Raw genomic sequence first — 17583 nt, forward strand, 5'->3', positions numbered from 1 at the left:
TCCTTTGCCCAAACACGAGGAAGGAGGTTGTTAACGTATCAGGGAGGTTCTGAAATCAATGGTTTCAGTCGTTATCAATAGAGGCTAAAGTGTTGAAGTAGCGAGTTTTTGACTATCTAATCCTTTTCATTTGATGTTCTTTTGTTTTCCCCATTGTTATTTGCCTTTTGTAATTCATGGACGCCTGTGTCTCAGAAGAGTTTCTATATTCAATAAAATGAATTATGTATTTCGTTATCTCACTTGCATCATGAGCCCAGTTGCCAAATTTTGTTTGCTTATGTTTCATGCGGGAATAGGGAAAACAATATTGCCAGTATTCACAAGCCAGAAATAGCTGTTAATTTTTGAAAATTTAACCCAAGAGGAGAAAGTAGAGAAGGATGAAACAAACGTAAAATTCAAATATTATGAAGAAGTATCTTACTTTCTAAGGAATTCAACGAAGCGGCTACGTTGTTCTGATAATTTCCTGTCAATTCATCACTCATGTTTTGATCAAATGATGGATGACCCTCTTTGGCCGACCAGTTATCCCTAAAAGAACCCAAACAATGATTTACCATTTATTAACCAAATTGAGCCTGAATGTTAAACTAGTTTTTTCTTAAAAGTCAGATCACCAAAAATCTAACCTAAGTTTGGGTCCCTTAGCATTTGGTGAATCATTTGAGACAATAATCATTACCAAAAGGATGGTAGGCCATTTTTTTGCTACCTAAAAGAGAATAAAAGAGAAAGCCCCCTCCAAAAATAGGCGCATGCCGCTGTAAGCAGTGAGCACACGGTATTCTTTAGTAAAAGGCGAAAGAATAGTTCACTATGTGCTCACCGCACGGCTCCATGCACCTATTGAAAAAATCCCTTGACAACCCTTTTGAGCCTGAAAAATTCATTCCTTGATTAACCTGTTGAAGGATCACACCCCACGTTGGGGCAGTTTTTAAAAGATTGGTCCCAATTGAAGTTCAAATGAAACTGAAGTCAAAATTCCTTTATAAAAGGAAAAAGTGAAAGTTGTAGTAAAAGAAGGAAAAGAAGATTAAAAAGGAAAGAAAAAAGGAAAGTGGTAGGAAGAAAAAAGAAAAATAAGGGGCATGACTCATATGTGATATTTGACTAGCAAATACTTGTGATAAAGTTGATAAATTTTGAGCCTTATTCAAATCTTTCTTTCATTAACCCATACCCTTAGCCTACATTACAGTCCAAATGAAAGTCCTGATCAGATTGGTATACATTGTTGTTTCAAATGATTTGTCAAACTCAATATTGAATCTGAACTACGTAATAACCTGATCTTGAAAAGGTACGTAGGCAGCTTGTTTAAATAACAAGTTCGGTCAACATCTTGCAAAGCGGCTCAACTCGAATTGGGAGCATAAAACATCATTTGGGGTGGTATTTTTTAGCCTTAGTTTCCCTTTTATTCTAAAAGCCTACATCCCTAAGCCTACGTTTCTTCCCGAGTCTTAAAGACCATCTTGAGATCAAAGCATGGGTTGATGAAACTGGGACAGTTGAAGAGAAAGACAGTCATCTAGGTTGGGAAATCAATGTTATACGACTTTTGAATACTGGTATGAATTTTTCCCTATGATAGCATTGAAACAAGGTTAAACATTTATTTTGTGCGGATGGCTTTTTGATTTAGTAAGTTGATGCAATAGTTGCATAATCATTCCTCTTCCTTTAAAAAAAAAAAGAAGCCCTTCTTACTCTTTAGAGAGTTAAAAGAGGATGGATAGTCAAAGAGTTTCAAAATCACCAGTACTTTCTATGAAAAAGATACCTGTGGAGAAAGAGCAGCCTAACTGGGATAAATGTTATGTTAGGTTTCAAAAATCTACTTATTCAAAAGAATCCAACAATAGAGTCTAGATCGGTGGCAGATGAATTTAACTGGGACCCATTCAAGCGCCTTCTTATCAGATTAGAATATGAAATCAGGGTCAATATTAGCTATAGATCCATTCAACTGGGGCAGATTTTGTGATTTTCATGTGAGCCGAGTCAATCACTTCCATAATCGGATGAATCAAGAAAATTGAGCCAAGATCAGTTACAAATCCATTTAAATGCAACAATATCACAAGCGCATTGGGAGAAGAGATTCATGCATTGTCATGCATTGACATATATTTTGTGCATTACCCAAATTTCATGCATTGTCATGCATTTTATGAATTACCTACCTTTCATGCATTACCATGCATTTCATACACTACATCACATTTCATGCACTGCGGTGTATTTCATACATTACCCTTCATATCATGCATTGTCATACATTTCATGCATTACTATACTTTTCATGCATCTTTACACAATTCCTGCATCGTCATGCATTTCACGTATTACTATATATCTCATGCATTGCCATGCATCCCATGCATTACCATACACCTCATGCATTGCTATGCATCACCTAAATTTCATGCATTGTCATGCATTCCATGCATTACCATACATCACATGCATTACCATACATCACATGCATTGTCATGCATTTCATGCATTACCTACATTTCATACATTGTCATGCATTACTCTATATGACATACATTGTCCAAATTTCATAAATTGCCTAAATTTCATGCATTGTCATGCATTTCATGCATTACCTAATTTCATGAATTCCCATGCATCTCACGCATTACCCTACATGTCATGCGTGCATTGCCATGCATTTCATGTATTACCTACATTTCATGCATTGTCATGCATCTCATGCATTACCTTACATATCATGCACTGTCATGTATTTCATGTGTTACCTTACATTTCACGCATTACCATACATTTTACACATTTCATGCATCATTATGCATTTCATGCATTACACAAAAAATAATAATAATAATAATAAAAAAAATAATAAAAAAATAAAAAATGAAAAAAATCACAAGTTAGCAGCGTGCATATCAATAGCAACATATCACTGCATTATAGCATCATAAGTTAGTAACATGCATACATATAGCAACATATCATTGCATTGTAACATCATAAGCAGCAATAAAGCGCCCTTCATACTTGTATTGTTGAATAAACTTTCAAATGATCATTTGACTGAGAGATTCCTGTTATGCTTAATTCCGAGCTGAGGTAGCTGACTCCAAGCGCACATTGATTTACTTGGAAACTGGGACAAGTTGATCCCAGACACACATTGATTTATTTTGAAACTGGGGCAATAAATCCCAAAGGCAAGGGGAGTCATTCATTGACATTCGAACCTTACCCCAAGTGCATTTTCCAAATAAAGTAACCACTTTCCAAACTTTGCTTTCACACCTTGTTAGTGGTTGAGGTGGCTCAGATCATCGTATCCACTACGGCTCGGATTCTTACATTCGAAGCAAGCCATCATTGTGTCCCATGGCTGGATCATCGTATCCCTATGGCTCAGATTCTTATATTCGAAGCAAGTCATCATTGTGTCCCATAGCTGGATCATCGTATCCCTACAGCTCAGATTCTTACATTCGAAGCAAGCCATCATTGTGTCACATGGTTGGATCATCGTATCCCTACGGCTCGGATTCTTACATTCGAAGCAAACCATCATTGTGTCTCATGGCTGGATCATCATATCCCTATGGCTCAGATACTTACATTCGAAGCAAGCCATCATTGTGTCCTATGGCTAGATCATTATATCCCTACGGCTCGGATTCTTACATTCGAAGCAAGCCATCATTGTGTCCCATGGCTGGATCATCGTATCCCTACGGCTCGGATTCTTACATTCGAAGCAAGCCATCATTGTGTACCATGGTTGGATCATCGTGTCCCTACGACTCGGATTCTTACATTCGAAGCAAGCCATCATTGTGTTCCATGGCTGGATCATTGTATACCTACGACTCGGATTCTTACATTCGAAGCAAGCCATCATTGTGTCCCATGGATGGATCATCGTATCCCTACGGCTCGGATTCTTACATTCGAAGCAAGCCATCATTGTGTCCCATGGCTCGGATCATCGTATCCCTACGACTCAGATTCTTACATTCAAAGCAAGCCATCATTGTGTCCCATGGTTGGATCATCATAGACCTACGGCTCGGATTCTTACATTTGAAGCAAGCCATCATTGTGTCCCATGGCTAGATCGTCGTGCCCCTACGGCTCGGATTCTTACATTCGCAGCAAGCCATCGTTGTGTCCCATGACTCGGATCATCGTATCCCTACGACTTGGATTCTTACATTCGAAGCAAACCATCGTTGTGTCCCAAGGCTCGGATCATCATATCCCTACGACTTGGATTCTTACAATCACAGCAAGCCATCATGGCTCGAATCATCGTATCTCTACAGCTCGAATTCTTACATTCGTAACAAGCCGTCCTTGTGTACCTCAATCTGGATTCTTACGTTCAGTGCAAATCGTCCTTGGTTGGTAGAAATAAACAACTCTTGATTAACCTGAAAAGCCATAGGGAGTTGAATGGCTTGACTAAAATAGGTGTCTTTTATCTTTGCAGGCTTATTGCTACAAAATACGTAAGAGAGTTCCTACCGTTACATTGAAGCAACGAAGCCTACAAAGAGGGACAACTGTAGACACCCTATTTTTGCCATAACCAAATATAACAAGGGGTCTCTCCTTATGTTCATCTTTATTATTATTATTATTATTATTATTATTATTATTATTATTATTATTTTATCACTATTATTTTTAGTGTTTTTATTTTTTATTATTATTTTTCATTTTTATTATTATTACTAATATTTTTATTACCTTTATTTTATTATTACTTTACTACAATTATTTTTATTATTATTCATTATTTATTATTATTATTATTATTATTATTATTATTATTATTATTATTTTGATATACTATTACTACTATTATTATCATTATTTTGCTATTATTATTATTATTATTATTTTCATATATTATTACTTTATTATTATTTCTATTATTTTTCTATTATTATTATTATAATTATTATTATTTGTTGCTTTTAATACTAACATTATTACTTTATTTACTAAATATTATAATTATAATTATTATTATTTATTGGAGTACTAGGGTTTGGAGGTAAAAAGCCTATTTAAAGGCTTGTTTGGGAGGTCAACAGAGGGGGCACAGTGCACGAACACAGGCGCATAGAGCCAAAAAAAAAAAAAAAAAAGCCAAACAAACCTTCTTCTTCTTCCTCTTCCTCTTATTCTTCTTCTTCTTCCCGAGCCCTGGCTGATTGCCTCCATCGTTTTGGTTCGTCCTCTCTCATTATCTCTTTCTCTCTTAAAGTCCTCAGTCCCACTCTCTCCAACGTCACCCCCCAGCTCCGCCGTCAGCCCAGCCATCTTCATGTCCACCACTACCACCACACCCGAGGCCTCCCTCTGCAACACCGACAGACCACCCAGCCATCATCCCGGCCGAACCTAGAAGCTCTGGCATTCCACCTCTTCAACCAACGTTCCTCGACAACCTCTGCATAGCCCCGGCATCACCACCATCTCCGGTCATCTTCATCTTCTTCCAGCAACGTCCGAGACCACACCAGTTCACAGCCACGGCTCCACAACAGCAAACACCGCCCAAAGCCTCCACCTTTCCTCCAGAGGCCACCGTCCTCTTTGCAGCTCCGACGACAATAGCAGCGGTAGCCTCCACCCATCAACTCCGGCAATTCACCACTTCACGGCCGTCTTTCTCCAGACCCATCACTCAGCACAAGCCACAGACCACTCTACATGTCCGGCCACAAGACCATCCACACCCAACCGGCCGCCTTCTTCTTCACCAGCACCTGTCGTGAGTTCCCTACTCCCTGCCACACACACAGTAAACACAAAAACACACACACACACATTCATGTGCCATTTTTTTTTGTTTCTTTTCTTTTTCTTTTTCTGTTTCTTTGCTGGTTTTTATTCGTTCTAATATCTAATGTTTTTTTTTCCTTGTATATGCAGGTATGTAGGGTTTTATGATTTTTATAGTTAGTTTAATATTTAGTATTTATGGTAAGTTTTGGTTGTGTTGTTTAGATAAGTTAATTGTCTTTATTGTGGAATTTTTATAGTTAGAATTTATTTAGATATTTAAAGTTTAATTTCCTTTTATTCGTTGAATTGTTAATATTATTATTGCACGTTTAATACATAGTTAGAATAGGTATCATAATTATTTACTTAAGGGCGTCTTTGATATCCATATGTTTAGGGCTATTTAGGGTTTTCATCATTAATGTATGTCCAGTTTTAATTATTTAGGGTTTTCTTTATTATATGTGTTATGTATACTCATATTAATATTTTAGGATAGTTAGTATCAGCATTCTAATATTTTATTATGTTTACATATAAATGTATCAATCATTATGACAAGTTTAGGGTTTTGGTATACGTTTTGCTACTACATTTAGTATGATATTGTATGGAATATTATGGTATAATTATTATTTAGTTTCACTTATTAAGGCATTTTTTATAGATGGTATTACTTTGTATAGTATCTTGAGTATTTTAATATATATATATATATATATATATATATATATGATATTTTATTGCCTATTTTGACATTTGAATATTTTAACATATATGCTTATTATTATTATTATTATTATTATTATTATTATTATTTTATGCAGTGTGATAATTTAATATCTTAACTTATTATCTTATTAATATATATTAAAACCTCCCATACTAGTATTTTTCTATAAAAATTTTATATACAATTTCAAAATTTTGGAGTGTATTTTCTTATATATTTTCTTGATTTTTATTCCTATGATTTTAATGTTAGGGTATGAGCTTTCGGGCTTTACGTACCCTTAGTTCTGAGGGAATATGTATATATTTATATATTACATATATTCTAGTATTATTTATTTATTCATTTATATTGCATGTATATTTGTAAATTCATTAATAGATGAGTAATTTGAAAGACTTATTAGATTAACTTAGGAATAATTCTAAATTAATTAGATACCGTTCATAAGAACAGGCGCGTAGGGGGTGTTCGTACCTTCCCCTCTCGTAACCGAACTCCCGACCATAACTCTGGTAACATAGACCCATTCTACCCTTAACGGGGTACTAACCATGTATTCTAACCACACTAAAAGGTTAGTGGCGGCTCTGACATTCCTTGTTTTCTCGAAAATTATAAACTATTATTTTTATTTCACCGCCCGGGGCACACGCGCTCCCGGGACGTTGCGACAAGTATGAAGATTTAAGTGAAAGGTTTTTCATCAAAGGTATGGTTCCCTAAGGTTAGTCTATGGTCATTTGAGCTTAACATCATATCATGTGGAGCATGCATTATTACAGACCAAATATAAACTAAATGCAATTACAAATAAAAATATCATATCTTATTCTTCTTCTGCTCTTCATTTCTTCATTGAATACGCCAGATGATGTGTTCTTTAAGTCCCTTCTAGCTTCCATTTTTCCTTTACCTCATGTGCATGTTAGGATATAGATCTGTTCAAACACTAAATGCACACATGAGATACAAGTAGTTTGTCATAATCAAAACGGGATCGGACTCAAAAAGTCAACAACTTTAAACATGCACATTATAAAATAGTTCATTTAAGATAAAACTATAAGCAAAATTAACTTATTATATCACCATATACATTTTACCCCACATATATACATACATTTCTCCCCCATATGCATAACACCAAAGATATAACACCACAAAACTTCTCAATTGGACAAGTTTTAATCTTCATTAGACTTAATATATTTCATATACTTTTGTCCAAGAATATTTTAAATCATTAAAAGGCTTTTTGATAAGTAAAAATAGAGCAATCGTCAACAACGTAATGCAGCCTTGAGTCCTGAATAACCTTCAATATTTTGGATATAACTTTTGTCAGAAAAGTCCAAAAAGGTTGATATTTCTATCCTTGCAAAGTTATAAAAAAAAAAAATCTCACAATTTTTATGATGATGATTTTTTCTAATTCAGGGCACTTGTCGACGAGGGGGGCACACTAGTCAACGAGTCACTAGTTGACACTAGTCGACAAGTCGTAGGCAGAATGTTAATGATTGCGAGCAGAGTGTGACTAGTCGACAAGAACAGGGGACTCGTCGACGAGTGGTCTTGTACCCAACGCCACAATGGCTAGTCCTGAAGAAAATCACATAGGATTCACTCCTAACGGCTAGTTAACGTTCATATTGTTTAGACATGGTTTTAAGGATTGTTGATCATATTTGTGAAAAATATTATTTTATCCAAAATTTAAGCACTTTGCACTTTGTATTTTAGTCATTCATCACAAGTGCTCAATCCTTTCTTGCTCATTGATCTTATTTGAATCATTCCTTAAGACAGTAGTGTAAAGTTTGTTTTGTATTTGCAATGAACTCAATAAGGAGCATTCTCTTTGTAAATCATCTTCTTGGTATAAGCAAAGAGAAAAAATTTATTCATGAACTTAATTGCTTGTGAAAAAGTTTATAATACAAGGGCATCAATGGAAGGGTGCATTTTTCATTAACATCAAGTAGCAGCATCCTCCAAGTTACCAAAGTGGTTGGTTCACAACCATCGTGAACACAGGCCAGCACATCTTTGTAATCCCTTGAGATGGTGAATGAATCATAGACCCTCCCATCACTGCTCTTCTTGCACTCAAAGAGAAGAGATGAGTGGTTGAATGTAGTCAATTTGACAAATCCATGGTCATAATCTCTGTAAAGACTCCAAATAGTTTGCAGCTTACTAAACTTCGAAAGGTGGCTGCCTCCCCCACCAACTATGACAAGGATTGTCCCGTTCACTGTTCCAAAGTAGTGAGACTTTTCCGAGTTTACACATTGATTCTACACAGCCAGTATGAATGCAAGAATCAGTTGAAAAAAAATTTATAATCTAAATCAAGATAATGTATAAAGTGTTGTAAAAAAAAAAAAAATGAAATAACAAGAGGGAGTCAACTAAAATGTGAACTTCGCTATCTATATCCATTCCACTTATCATTGCATGCTTTATATTTATGTAAGATATTTAGAACATGCAATTCTCTTTTTTATGGACTGGATAAAACGTAAGAACATATCCTCATACAGTTTTCATCTTACCTGGTAAATAGGGCATGTCCTTGTTAGGGAATTAACCTGGAGCAAAAATCACACACGAAGAAAAATAAACAAGCACATCCACAATGGAACACTGGATTTACGTGGTTCGATCCAAACTGACCTATATCCACGGGAGCACACACCACTGCACTATAAACTGGGAGAAATATAACAAGGAGGAGGAGCCACACTGCTAAACTCTACTCTCTCTGTCTCACACTCTCTAACTCTCTCCACTGCACAATACAACACTCAACACAACATACAAAGCTCTCCACACTCTCTGCTCTCTGCACACAACACACAGCTTACTCTCACACGCAGCACACTCTGTGCACAACTCCACTCACACAGCTGCCACACCTTGTTGCACATATATATATATACACAAGGGGGAGCTAAATTCAAAGACGGTGGCTTGTAATTTCAGCAAAATCTGCAGAGTAGGTGGCCGTCGTTCTTCAAAGTCAAAGTCGGCGGCTGGGTTAGTGCGGTTGCCGACGGTTCCACACCAGCAATCCCAACAATCTCCCACTTGGAGACAGAGGCAGCATCTCAACTAGTGTATAGGTAAATGATGTGCTCATGTTTGTCTTCAATCATGAAGACCAACTGAAGTTGAGCACAACTTCAGCTTCTCTCTAGTCACCACCATCCTATCTGCTAGATTTTTACGGACTAATCTGATGGCTATCATCTTCATAACTGGTGTAAAAATGCCGGTAAAGTCAATCACTTTCTTCTGCTCAAAGCCTTTGACTACCAACTGAGGCTTGTACCTTTTGGAGCCATCATGCTCCTCTTTAATTCTGTACACCCACTTGTTGTGAAGGCCTTTGGGAAACTTCCACATTCTATTGGAGGTGAGGGACTTCATCTCGTCCTTCATTGTAAGCTCCCACTTGCTCGCATCTCCTGCCTGACATGCTTCATCACAGCATTCAGGCTCTCCTCCATCTATAGGAAGTAAGTAATCTATGTACTTTCCATCTGGTACATGAGGCCGAGTAGATCTTCTAAGCTCTGGAGTTGGAGTAGAAGACGGTGGTGCGACGATCTGCTCCACTGGTTCCTCCACCTGAGGATTCTCGGCATTCTACTGTTGTGTCCCGACACATTCTGAGACATGGGTGTTTATCTGGAAACTGACCCTCTTTTGTTTCCCGACTATACAATCCTCACATATGTCAATCTGCACTGACTGTAGACCATTTAATTTTCCCTTTGAGTGCATCACCCTGAGTTCCTTCTCACTCATGTGACCAAGTTGTTGGTGCCAGATGATGCTGTTGTCATTTCCTACAGCAACTGAAATAGACATGGAGGCATTGGAGGTTAGAAAAAGTGTCCTGCTTTTCTTACCTCGTGCAATCTTTAGTACACCCTTTGAGACTTTCCATTCATCGCCAATGAATTTCGTCGTGTATCCCTCATATGCCAGCTGACCAACTGAGATCAAATTCTTTCTCAGGTCTGGAATATATCTAACATCCTTCAGCTTCCATACTGACCCGTTCATTTTGATCTTCACAACTCCCTTGCCGGTTATGTCGCAAGCTTGATCGTTGCCAAGGTACACCTTACCGAAATCACCTGGTGTGTACTCCTCTAGGCAATCTTTGCAGCATGTGGCATGATATGAGGCTCCAAAGTCTAAGACCCAAGACTCCTACTTGCTCTCAAAAGAGCAGATTAACATCTCATCATTCTTGAAAGCAATATTTGCTTCTATCTTCGCCTCAGATTCCTTTCTCGGACTTTTACACTGGTTTCTGAAATGCCCGGTCTTTCCATAGTTCCAGCACTCAACATTCTTTGTGCCCTGGGAACCTCTGGGATTTCTGGATTTGGACCTCCTAGTTCTAGATCCGCCACAATTGTTAGATCGTCCATGCCTACCTTCCTTTCCTCGGTTTTCCACATTCAAGGCTAAACTTGAAGTGGAGGCATTGTTCAACTGCATTCTGATCTCCTCTATCAAAATCATGCTAATAACCTCGTCGAATTTTAGCTTCAATTTCCCTGCAGAGCTACTGATTGCAGTGACAATACCTTTCCAACTCTCAGGCAGCTGACTGAAAATTAGTAGGGCATGGATCTCACTGTCAAAGGTAATCCCAACTGAGGCGAGTTGATCTGACAGCTCGTTGAAATTATTTAAGTGTCTACTGAAGCTTTCACCTGCAGACATGCTCATGGTAAACAATTTCTTCATTAGATGTACCTTATTTGCGGTTGATGACTGCTCATACATGTTAGATAGCACATCTATAAGAGACTTGGTGGTTGTCAAGTGCTTGATGTTGAAGGCAACAGACTTTGCCAACGTCATCCTCACGGCTCCGAGGGCTTTTCGGTCAAGCAACTCCCACTTGCTCTCCTTCATGGATTCTGGCTTCTCCATCAGTGGTAAGTGCAACTCCTTACCAAACAAAAAGTCCTCGATCTGCATTTTTTAGAAACCAAAGTTCGTGCGGTCAAACATCTCGATGCGAGAGCTCTTTTCGTTTGACATCTTGATTTGCTGATCTAGAGATGGAATTAGCTCAATCATACAGCACGGTTGAATCCGAAATGGCCGAAAACCCTAGAAATGGCTTAAGTCGTTCAATAAACGAACCTAAAATGGCTTCAAAAAGCCCGATTAAACTTTCGGTCAAAACTGGTCAACTTCAGTCAACTTTAACGGAATATTCTCTAACGGCGTTAGTGACGCCGTCCACTGCTCCGTTTGCTGACATGGCACGTGAGGGCCCAACTGCTAACGTGGCACGTGGGCAACTGATGACGTGGCATGTGGGGCCACTACTGACGTGGCGTTGTGGGCCTACTGTGGGGTCTACTGCTGACGTGGCGTGGGACCCGAGGCTAACATGGCGGCTGACTCGACTGCTGATGTGTCACTGATGCCGCTACTGACTAGGCGCTTACTCAGCACCATGTGGCGCTGACTAGGCGGCTGACACAACGCTGGCGTGGCGTGCTGACGTGGAGGAATCTGGCTGACGCGGCGCTGACGTGGACACTGACGTCAGCGTCTTCAACCTCCGAAATGCTCGCCAGACTTTCTTCGGCACATGGACGTGCGTGAGAACCTCTCCCGCCCTGTTGCCGGCGCGTGAAGGCGCATGGCAGGGCGGTATTTACGCCGGTTGCTCATGTGAGCGCGTGCGGCTTTGTCCGAGCTCTGTTTAAGCTCCGGTTACCTTCGTTGGCTTCGTCTTAGCGAGAGGAGTTTGATGGCAACCTCAAAATCAAAATTCAAGCTACTGGACAGAGGCTCAAAATCTGAAATTTTTCTCTGATCTGGCAATTTTACTCCAACCAAGTTCTGATACCATTTGTTGGGGAATTAACCTGGAGCAAAAATCACACACGAAGAAAAATAAACAAGCACATCTACAATGGAACACTGGATTTACGTGGTTTGGTCCAAACTGACCTACATCCATGGGAGCACACACCACTGCACTATAAACTGGGAGAAATATAACAAGGAGGAGGAGCCACACTGCTCAACTCTACTCTCTCTGTCTCACACTCTCTAACTCTCTGCACTGCACAATACAACACTCAACACAGCATACAAAGCTCTCCACATTCTCTGCTCTCTGAACACAACACACAGCTTACTCTCACACGCAGCACACTCTGCGCACAACTCCACTCACACAACTGCCACAACTTGCTGCACATATTTATATATATACACAAGGGGGAGCTAAATTCAAAGATGGTGGCTTGCAATTTCAGCAAAATCTGCAAAGTAGGTGGCCGCCATTCTTCAATGTCAAAGTCAGCGGCTGGGTTAGTATGGCTACTGACAGTTCCAGACCAGCAATCCCAACAGTCCTCTCATAGTTATGGACATGGCCCAAAAATGCAATGTCAACCTTGTACTTCTACAAAAGTTTTTGCAAGCTTTCCCTTCACATGGGCTCTTCAAATGAGCCCACCAGACCATGCCAAGAACCACTGGAATACCCAAGCACACGATGAGCAGCAAAGATCAACCAAGACTGTTTCTGCCTGTCTGCTGATGCAAGGCAACGCATAATAAACTCATACTGTTTAGTTCCCTCCCTCCAGTCATGCTTAGTGTTTGCAATGTAGAAATGAAACATGCCATAATCTGTCGAATACCTGTAAAAAACATAGCTATGATTTTAGAAAAGGTTTTAAACATGAAATTCCAAAAGTTTAAGATTAAGTCAAAGCAGTAAATGTAGAAAATAATGTCAAAAATATAAACTGAACAGTCATATTGACAGAAAATGGCTACCTTTACCAAACAGTTCAGGAAAGCGACCATTGAGAGATGCAATAATTCAACGAGATTTAAACCAAAAAAAAAGAAAAAAGGATGTTAATAGGTTCATGCTTTTTTTTACCATTACTCTCTAATTCCACATTTTCTGTTGAAGTTTTGCCCTTTTTTTTAATAGAAAACAGGAAATTATATTGCAGAGAAGAGAATATTCAGAAATGAGCATAAGAAATTCTCCTTAAAGAAATGAGAATCAAAAATAAAAAACAGTGAAAAGATAAAAACAAAACTGCCACCCAATTACTCTGAAGCCCTTTAGAACAAACATTTGCATAGTAGATGATTGGTTAGAAATTTGAATTGGAAGTGGCCCAGGGACACCTGGCTGCATTCTCATGTGGAAGCTTTGGTTGCATTGAGATTAGGCTTTTAAAAGGAGTAAAGAATCACATGTAAATATATATGCATGCTATATAATGTATCTTTTCTTTAAAAAAAAAGAAAGTAGGGCGGCACCTCCATTTTATTTATTGATAAACCCTCATTTTTTGTGGAGGAATACCGTGGTTACAAGATAATCAAAGGTAGAAACAAAAGGCAAAGCTTTAAAGGTCTCCCAAAAACTAACACCAACATCCAGCCAAAATAGGATTACAAGTCCAATCAAAACAAAACAAAACAAGGACTTACAAAACAAACATCACGCAACAAAACAAATAAAAGATAAATAACATAAAACATAGACCAAAACCAATAGGAAATCAGCTAGACATACCTCATATAAGCTGTATTCATCTTCTCCAATTTATATAACTCATTGATAACTCTAGGGAGTTGACTATTATTTGTAAACAATCTATTCCTCCCCCTAGCACCTTGACAAGTCAAGGCATCTGTCACTTTATTTCCTTCTCTATACCAATGCTTAATCAAAAAGTCTACTCCCTCCAATAAACCAATCAGCTGCTCCCAAAAACCCCATAAATACTACAAGGAGCACCTACTTGATCTTATCTAATTTACACCAATCTTTGAATCACGTTCAATATCAATACTAGTATGGCTCAAATGTTTGCAAATCTTTATTCCCTCCAACACAACTCTCAATTCAGCTTCATTATTTGAACAAGAACCAAAATATTTTGAAAAACCAAACACAAAAGAACCTATATGGTCTCTAAGGATGCCACCACCACCAGCCGGCCCTGGGTTTCCCAAACTGCTCTCGTCCAAATTTAGTTTCAACCTCCTTTACCCCGGTTTTAACCATCTCACACATTGCATAGTTTTAATTCTCTTATTCACAGTTTGCACTTCCAGATTCTACAATATCTGAAAATCAGCATCCTTTAACTGAGTCAATCATGTCATGTTCCTGCTCAAAACCCTCACCCAATACTTAATGAGCAGCCACACATCTGTACTATTCTTCAATTTTCCCTTCATTATAGTCACACATCTTCTTCTCCACAACCTCCAAACTACTAAACAAGGAATCAAACCCATCAGTGATCCCAATTTAGAAAATCTAGTAGCCCTATTAAACCACATTTGGACTCTTTCTTTCCAACTTTGTTGTCTAAGGAAAGGAGCACCAACCTCCACCGAAACCTTCCTCCAAACCTCAGTAGCAAGGTCTCCCCTTTTTAACACATGCTTCATATCTTCTGGCTACCTCATCTCACAACAATTACACGCCAAAGCCAACGAAACCCCCACCCTTCTCACCTTTTCATCAACACTTAAGCACTCAAAAGTAGCCTTCCACATGCAGATAGCAATTTTCTTCGGTAACCATTTATTCCAAACCCACTTTGCCCACTCAAACTTTGGAGCTCTAACTCTGATAACATCCCATGCGGACTTTGTATCAAAGCAACCATCCTTTTTCGGGAGCCATAACAGTATGTCCGAAGAATTTCTAAGATTTCCCACCTTTTCCATTACTTCTTCCGCTTTATTATACCCCAAAATCCTCTGCAAGTTTTCCACGTCCCACGCATTATTGATAACCAAATTTTTTTAATTTGATATGTAAATGTGCACCATTTGGACACTCTGCAAACAAAGGTCCCGAATCTAGAAACTTATCATACCATAAATTTACATCTCCTTCTCTAACCTTCCACTTAGATTTACTTAACAGTTTAGGCATACCCTGCAAAACTTTCATCCAAATGGAAGAATCCGATCCATGAGGTATGCAAAGAGCAATATGTCCTTCATTCACATATTTAGATCTAAAAAATCTAGCCCATAAAGAATTTTGAATTAATAAATGCCAACCAAACTTCATGAACCAAGACCGTTGCATTTCCGAAATATCCCTTACTCCTATGCCCCCCTCCTTTACAGGAACACACAATTTCTTCCAAGCCCTTAAGTTCAATTTTTTTTTTCCCATCTTTAAAACCCTAGAAAAAAGAACTAAACATACCATGTATCTTTTTTATCACCAGTTTTGGGACATTTAGAACAACTAAAAAATGCAATGACATACTCAACAACACATATCTCAACAAAATTAGATGGCCTCCTTGAGACAATAGTCTACTTTTCCAGCCCTCAACTCTCTTACTTATTTTTTGAATTAAAGGGTCAAAATGATAGCCCTTCAATTTACCATCCACTATCGGCACACCCAAATACATAAAAAGAAATTTACCCTCACTAAAACCAATTTCTTGAAAAATTTCTCCCTTCCTCAGAACACCCAACTTCTTTGAGAAAAAAATAGCTGATTTATTTTTATTCACCCTTTGGTCAGTCCAATTTTCATACTCCTTAATCACCTCTATTATCTGTCTAACAGATTTTTTTCCAGCATTAGCAAATATAACAACATCATCCGTGTACATTAAATGTGATATAATAGGTGCACCACACGGATGTGCAAACGGTAAAATTCGCTTCTCAGACAGCTTTTTTTGAACTAATTTGAAAAAAAAAAAAAAAAACCTTCTTCCATGATGATGAAAATATACGGCGACAGTGGATCCCCTTGCCTCAAGCCCCTTTTTTACTTAAAGAAACCTCTATACGTGTCATGCATCATGACAGAAAACCAAGGAGTAGAAATACAATTTTAAATCAACTTACAAAACTAGTCTGGAAAACCAAGAGCATGGAAAATTTGATCTACCACCTGCCACTCCACTCGATCATACACTTTGCTCATATCAAGCTTTAGCATTATATTATCTCCTCTCACCCGCTTACGTAATATTTTTGTCATCTCTTGAGCAAGCATTATATTTTCAAAAATACTTCTCCCTTTCACAAAAGCACCTTGTTCTAAAGATATTAAATCACCCATCACCAACAAAAGCTTACCAACAAGAATTTTGAAGAAAATTTTATAGATTACATTACAAAGGCTTATCGGGCAAAATTTATCAAAAGATGGAGGATCCTTTACTTTAGGAATAAGCACTATGTAAAAGGAACAAAAATACCGAGGCAACATATCACCTCTGAAGAATTCTCTTACCGCATCCATCACTTCATTTTTAATAATCCTCCAACAAGTAATATAGAAAGAAGACCCAAACCCATCCGGTCCTGGGCTACTATTCACGGAAATAGAAGAAATAGTTTCATAAACCTCCTTCTCAGTCGGTCCTTCCCTCAACCGACCTATAGACTCCTCAGAAACCACCGAATGGATAAGATCGTCTAGATTTTACCTTTGCACTGAACTATTCTGCCTTAAGAATTGCTCAAAATAATTTACAACCTCATTATAGACCATCTACATATTTTCCAACACCGAACCATCAGGAAGCACCATTGAATTTACACACGAGTTACGCCTTTTTTGCGTAATCATAGCATGAAAAAACTTTGAATTCTGATCACCATCAATCAACCATTTCAACTTTGCTTGCTGTGCCAACCTAGCCTCTTTCCTTTTATACCAAACCTCCAATTCAGCCTTAGAAACAAGGAACTCTTCTTCAACTGATTATGAGTACTTAGTCTGTAGTAAATTCTCTTTTTTTCCACCCTTTCCTCCAACTCTTGAATAAAATCACCAATGTAACGACCTCAAATAAAATATAATATAAAAAATAAAATGGTCAACCCGAACCCGTGGGTAACGGGGACACCTGTCAATCATAGCGGAAACCTAAGTAGTAGCAAGTATAAAAATCTCAAACATCCATCCATAAGACATAATACCAAAATCTACCATAACATCATATAACTGTATTTATGTACAT

The 17583-nt window shown here is 38.1% G+C and overlaps 1 protein-coding gene and 1 non-coding gene across 2 annotated transcripts; both read right to left on the minus strand.

Annotated features, from left to right (window-relative positions):
• Positions 1-723: 723 nt before the first annotated feature.
• LOC131161023 (U5 spliceosomal RNA) lies at positions 724-841 on the minus strand. The gene has a single exon (XR_009138187.1). It is a non-coding gene; the product is annotated as a U5 spliceosomal RNA (small nuclear RNA).
• A 7598-nt stretch (positions 842-8439) lies between these two features.
• On the minus strand, positions 8440-14140 carry LOC131161001 (nucleotide pyrophosphatase/phosphodiesterase-like). The gene is given in 4 exon segments (XM_058116862.1): positions 8440-8835; positions 9094-9129; positions 12942-13236; positions 14136-14140. Coding segments are annotated over 4 exon segments (732 nt in total).
• Between the last annotated feature and the right edge of the window lie 3443 nt (positions 14141-17583).

The sequence above is a fragment of the Malania oleifera genome, chromosome 7 (genome assembly GCF_029873635.1).
Source record: "Malania oleifera isolate guangnan ecotype guangnan chromosome 7, ASM2987363v1, whole genome shotgun sequence".
Classification (NCBI taxonomy): Eukaryota; Viridiplantae; Streptophyta; class Magnoliopsida; order Santalales; family Ximeniaceae; genus Malania; species Malania oleifera.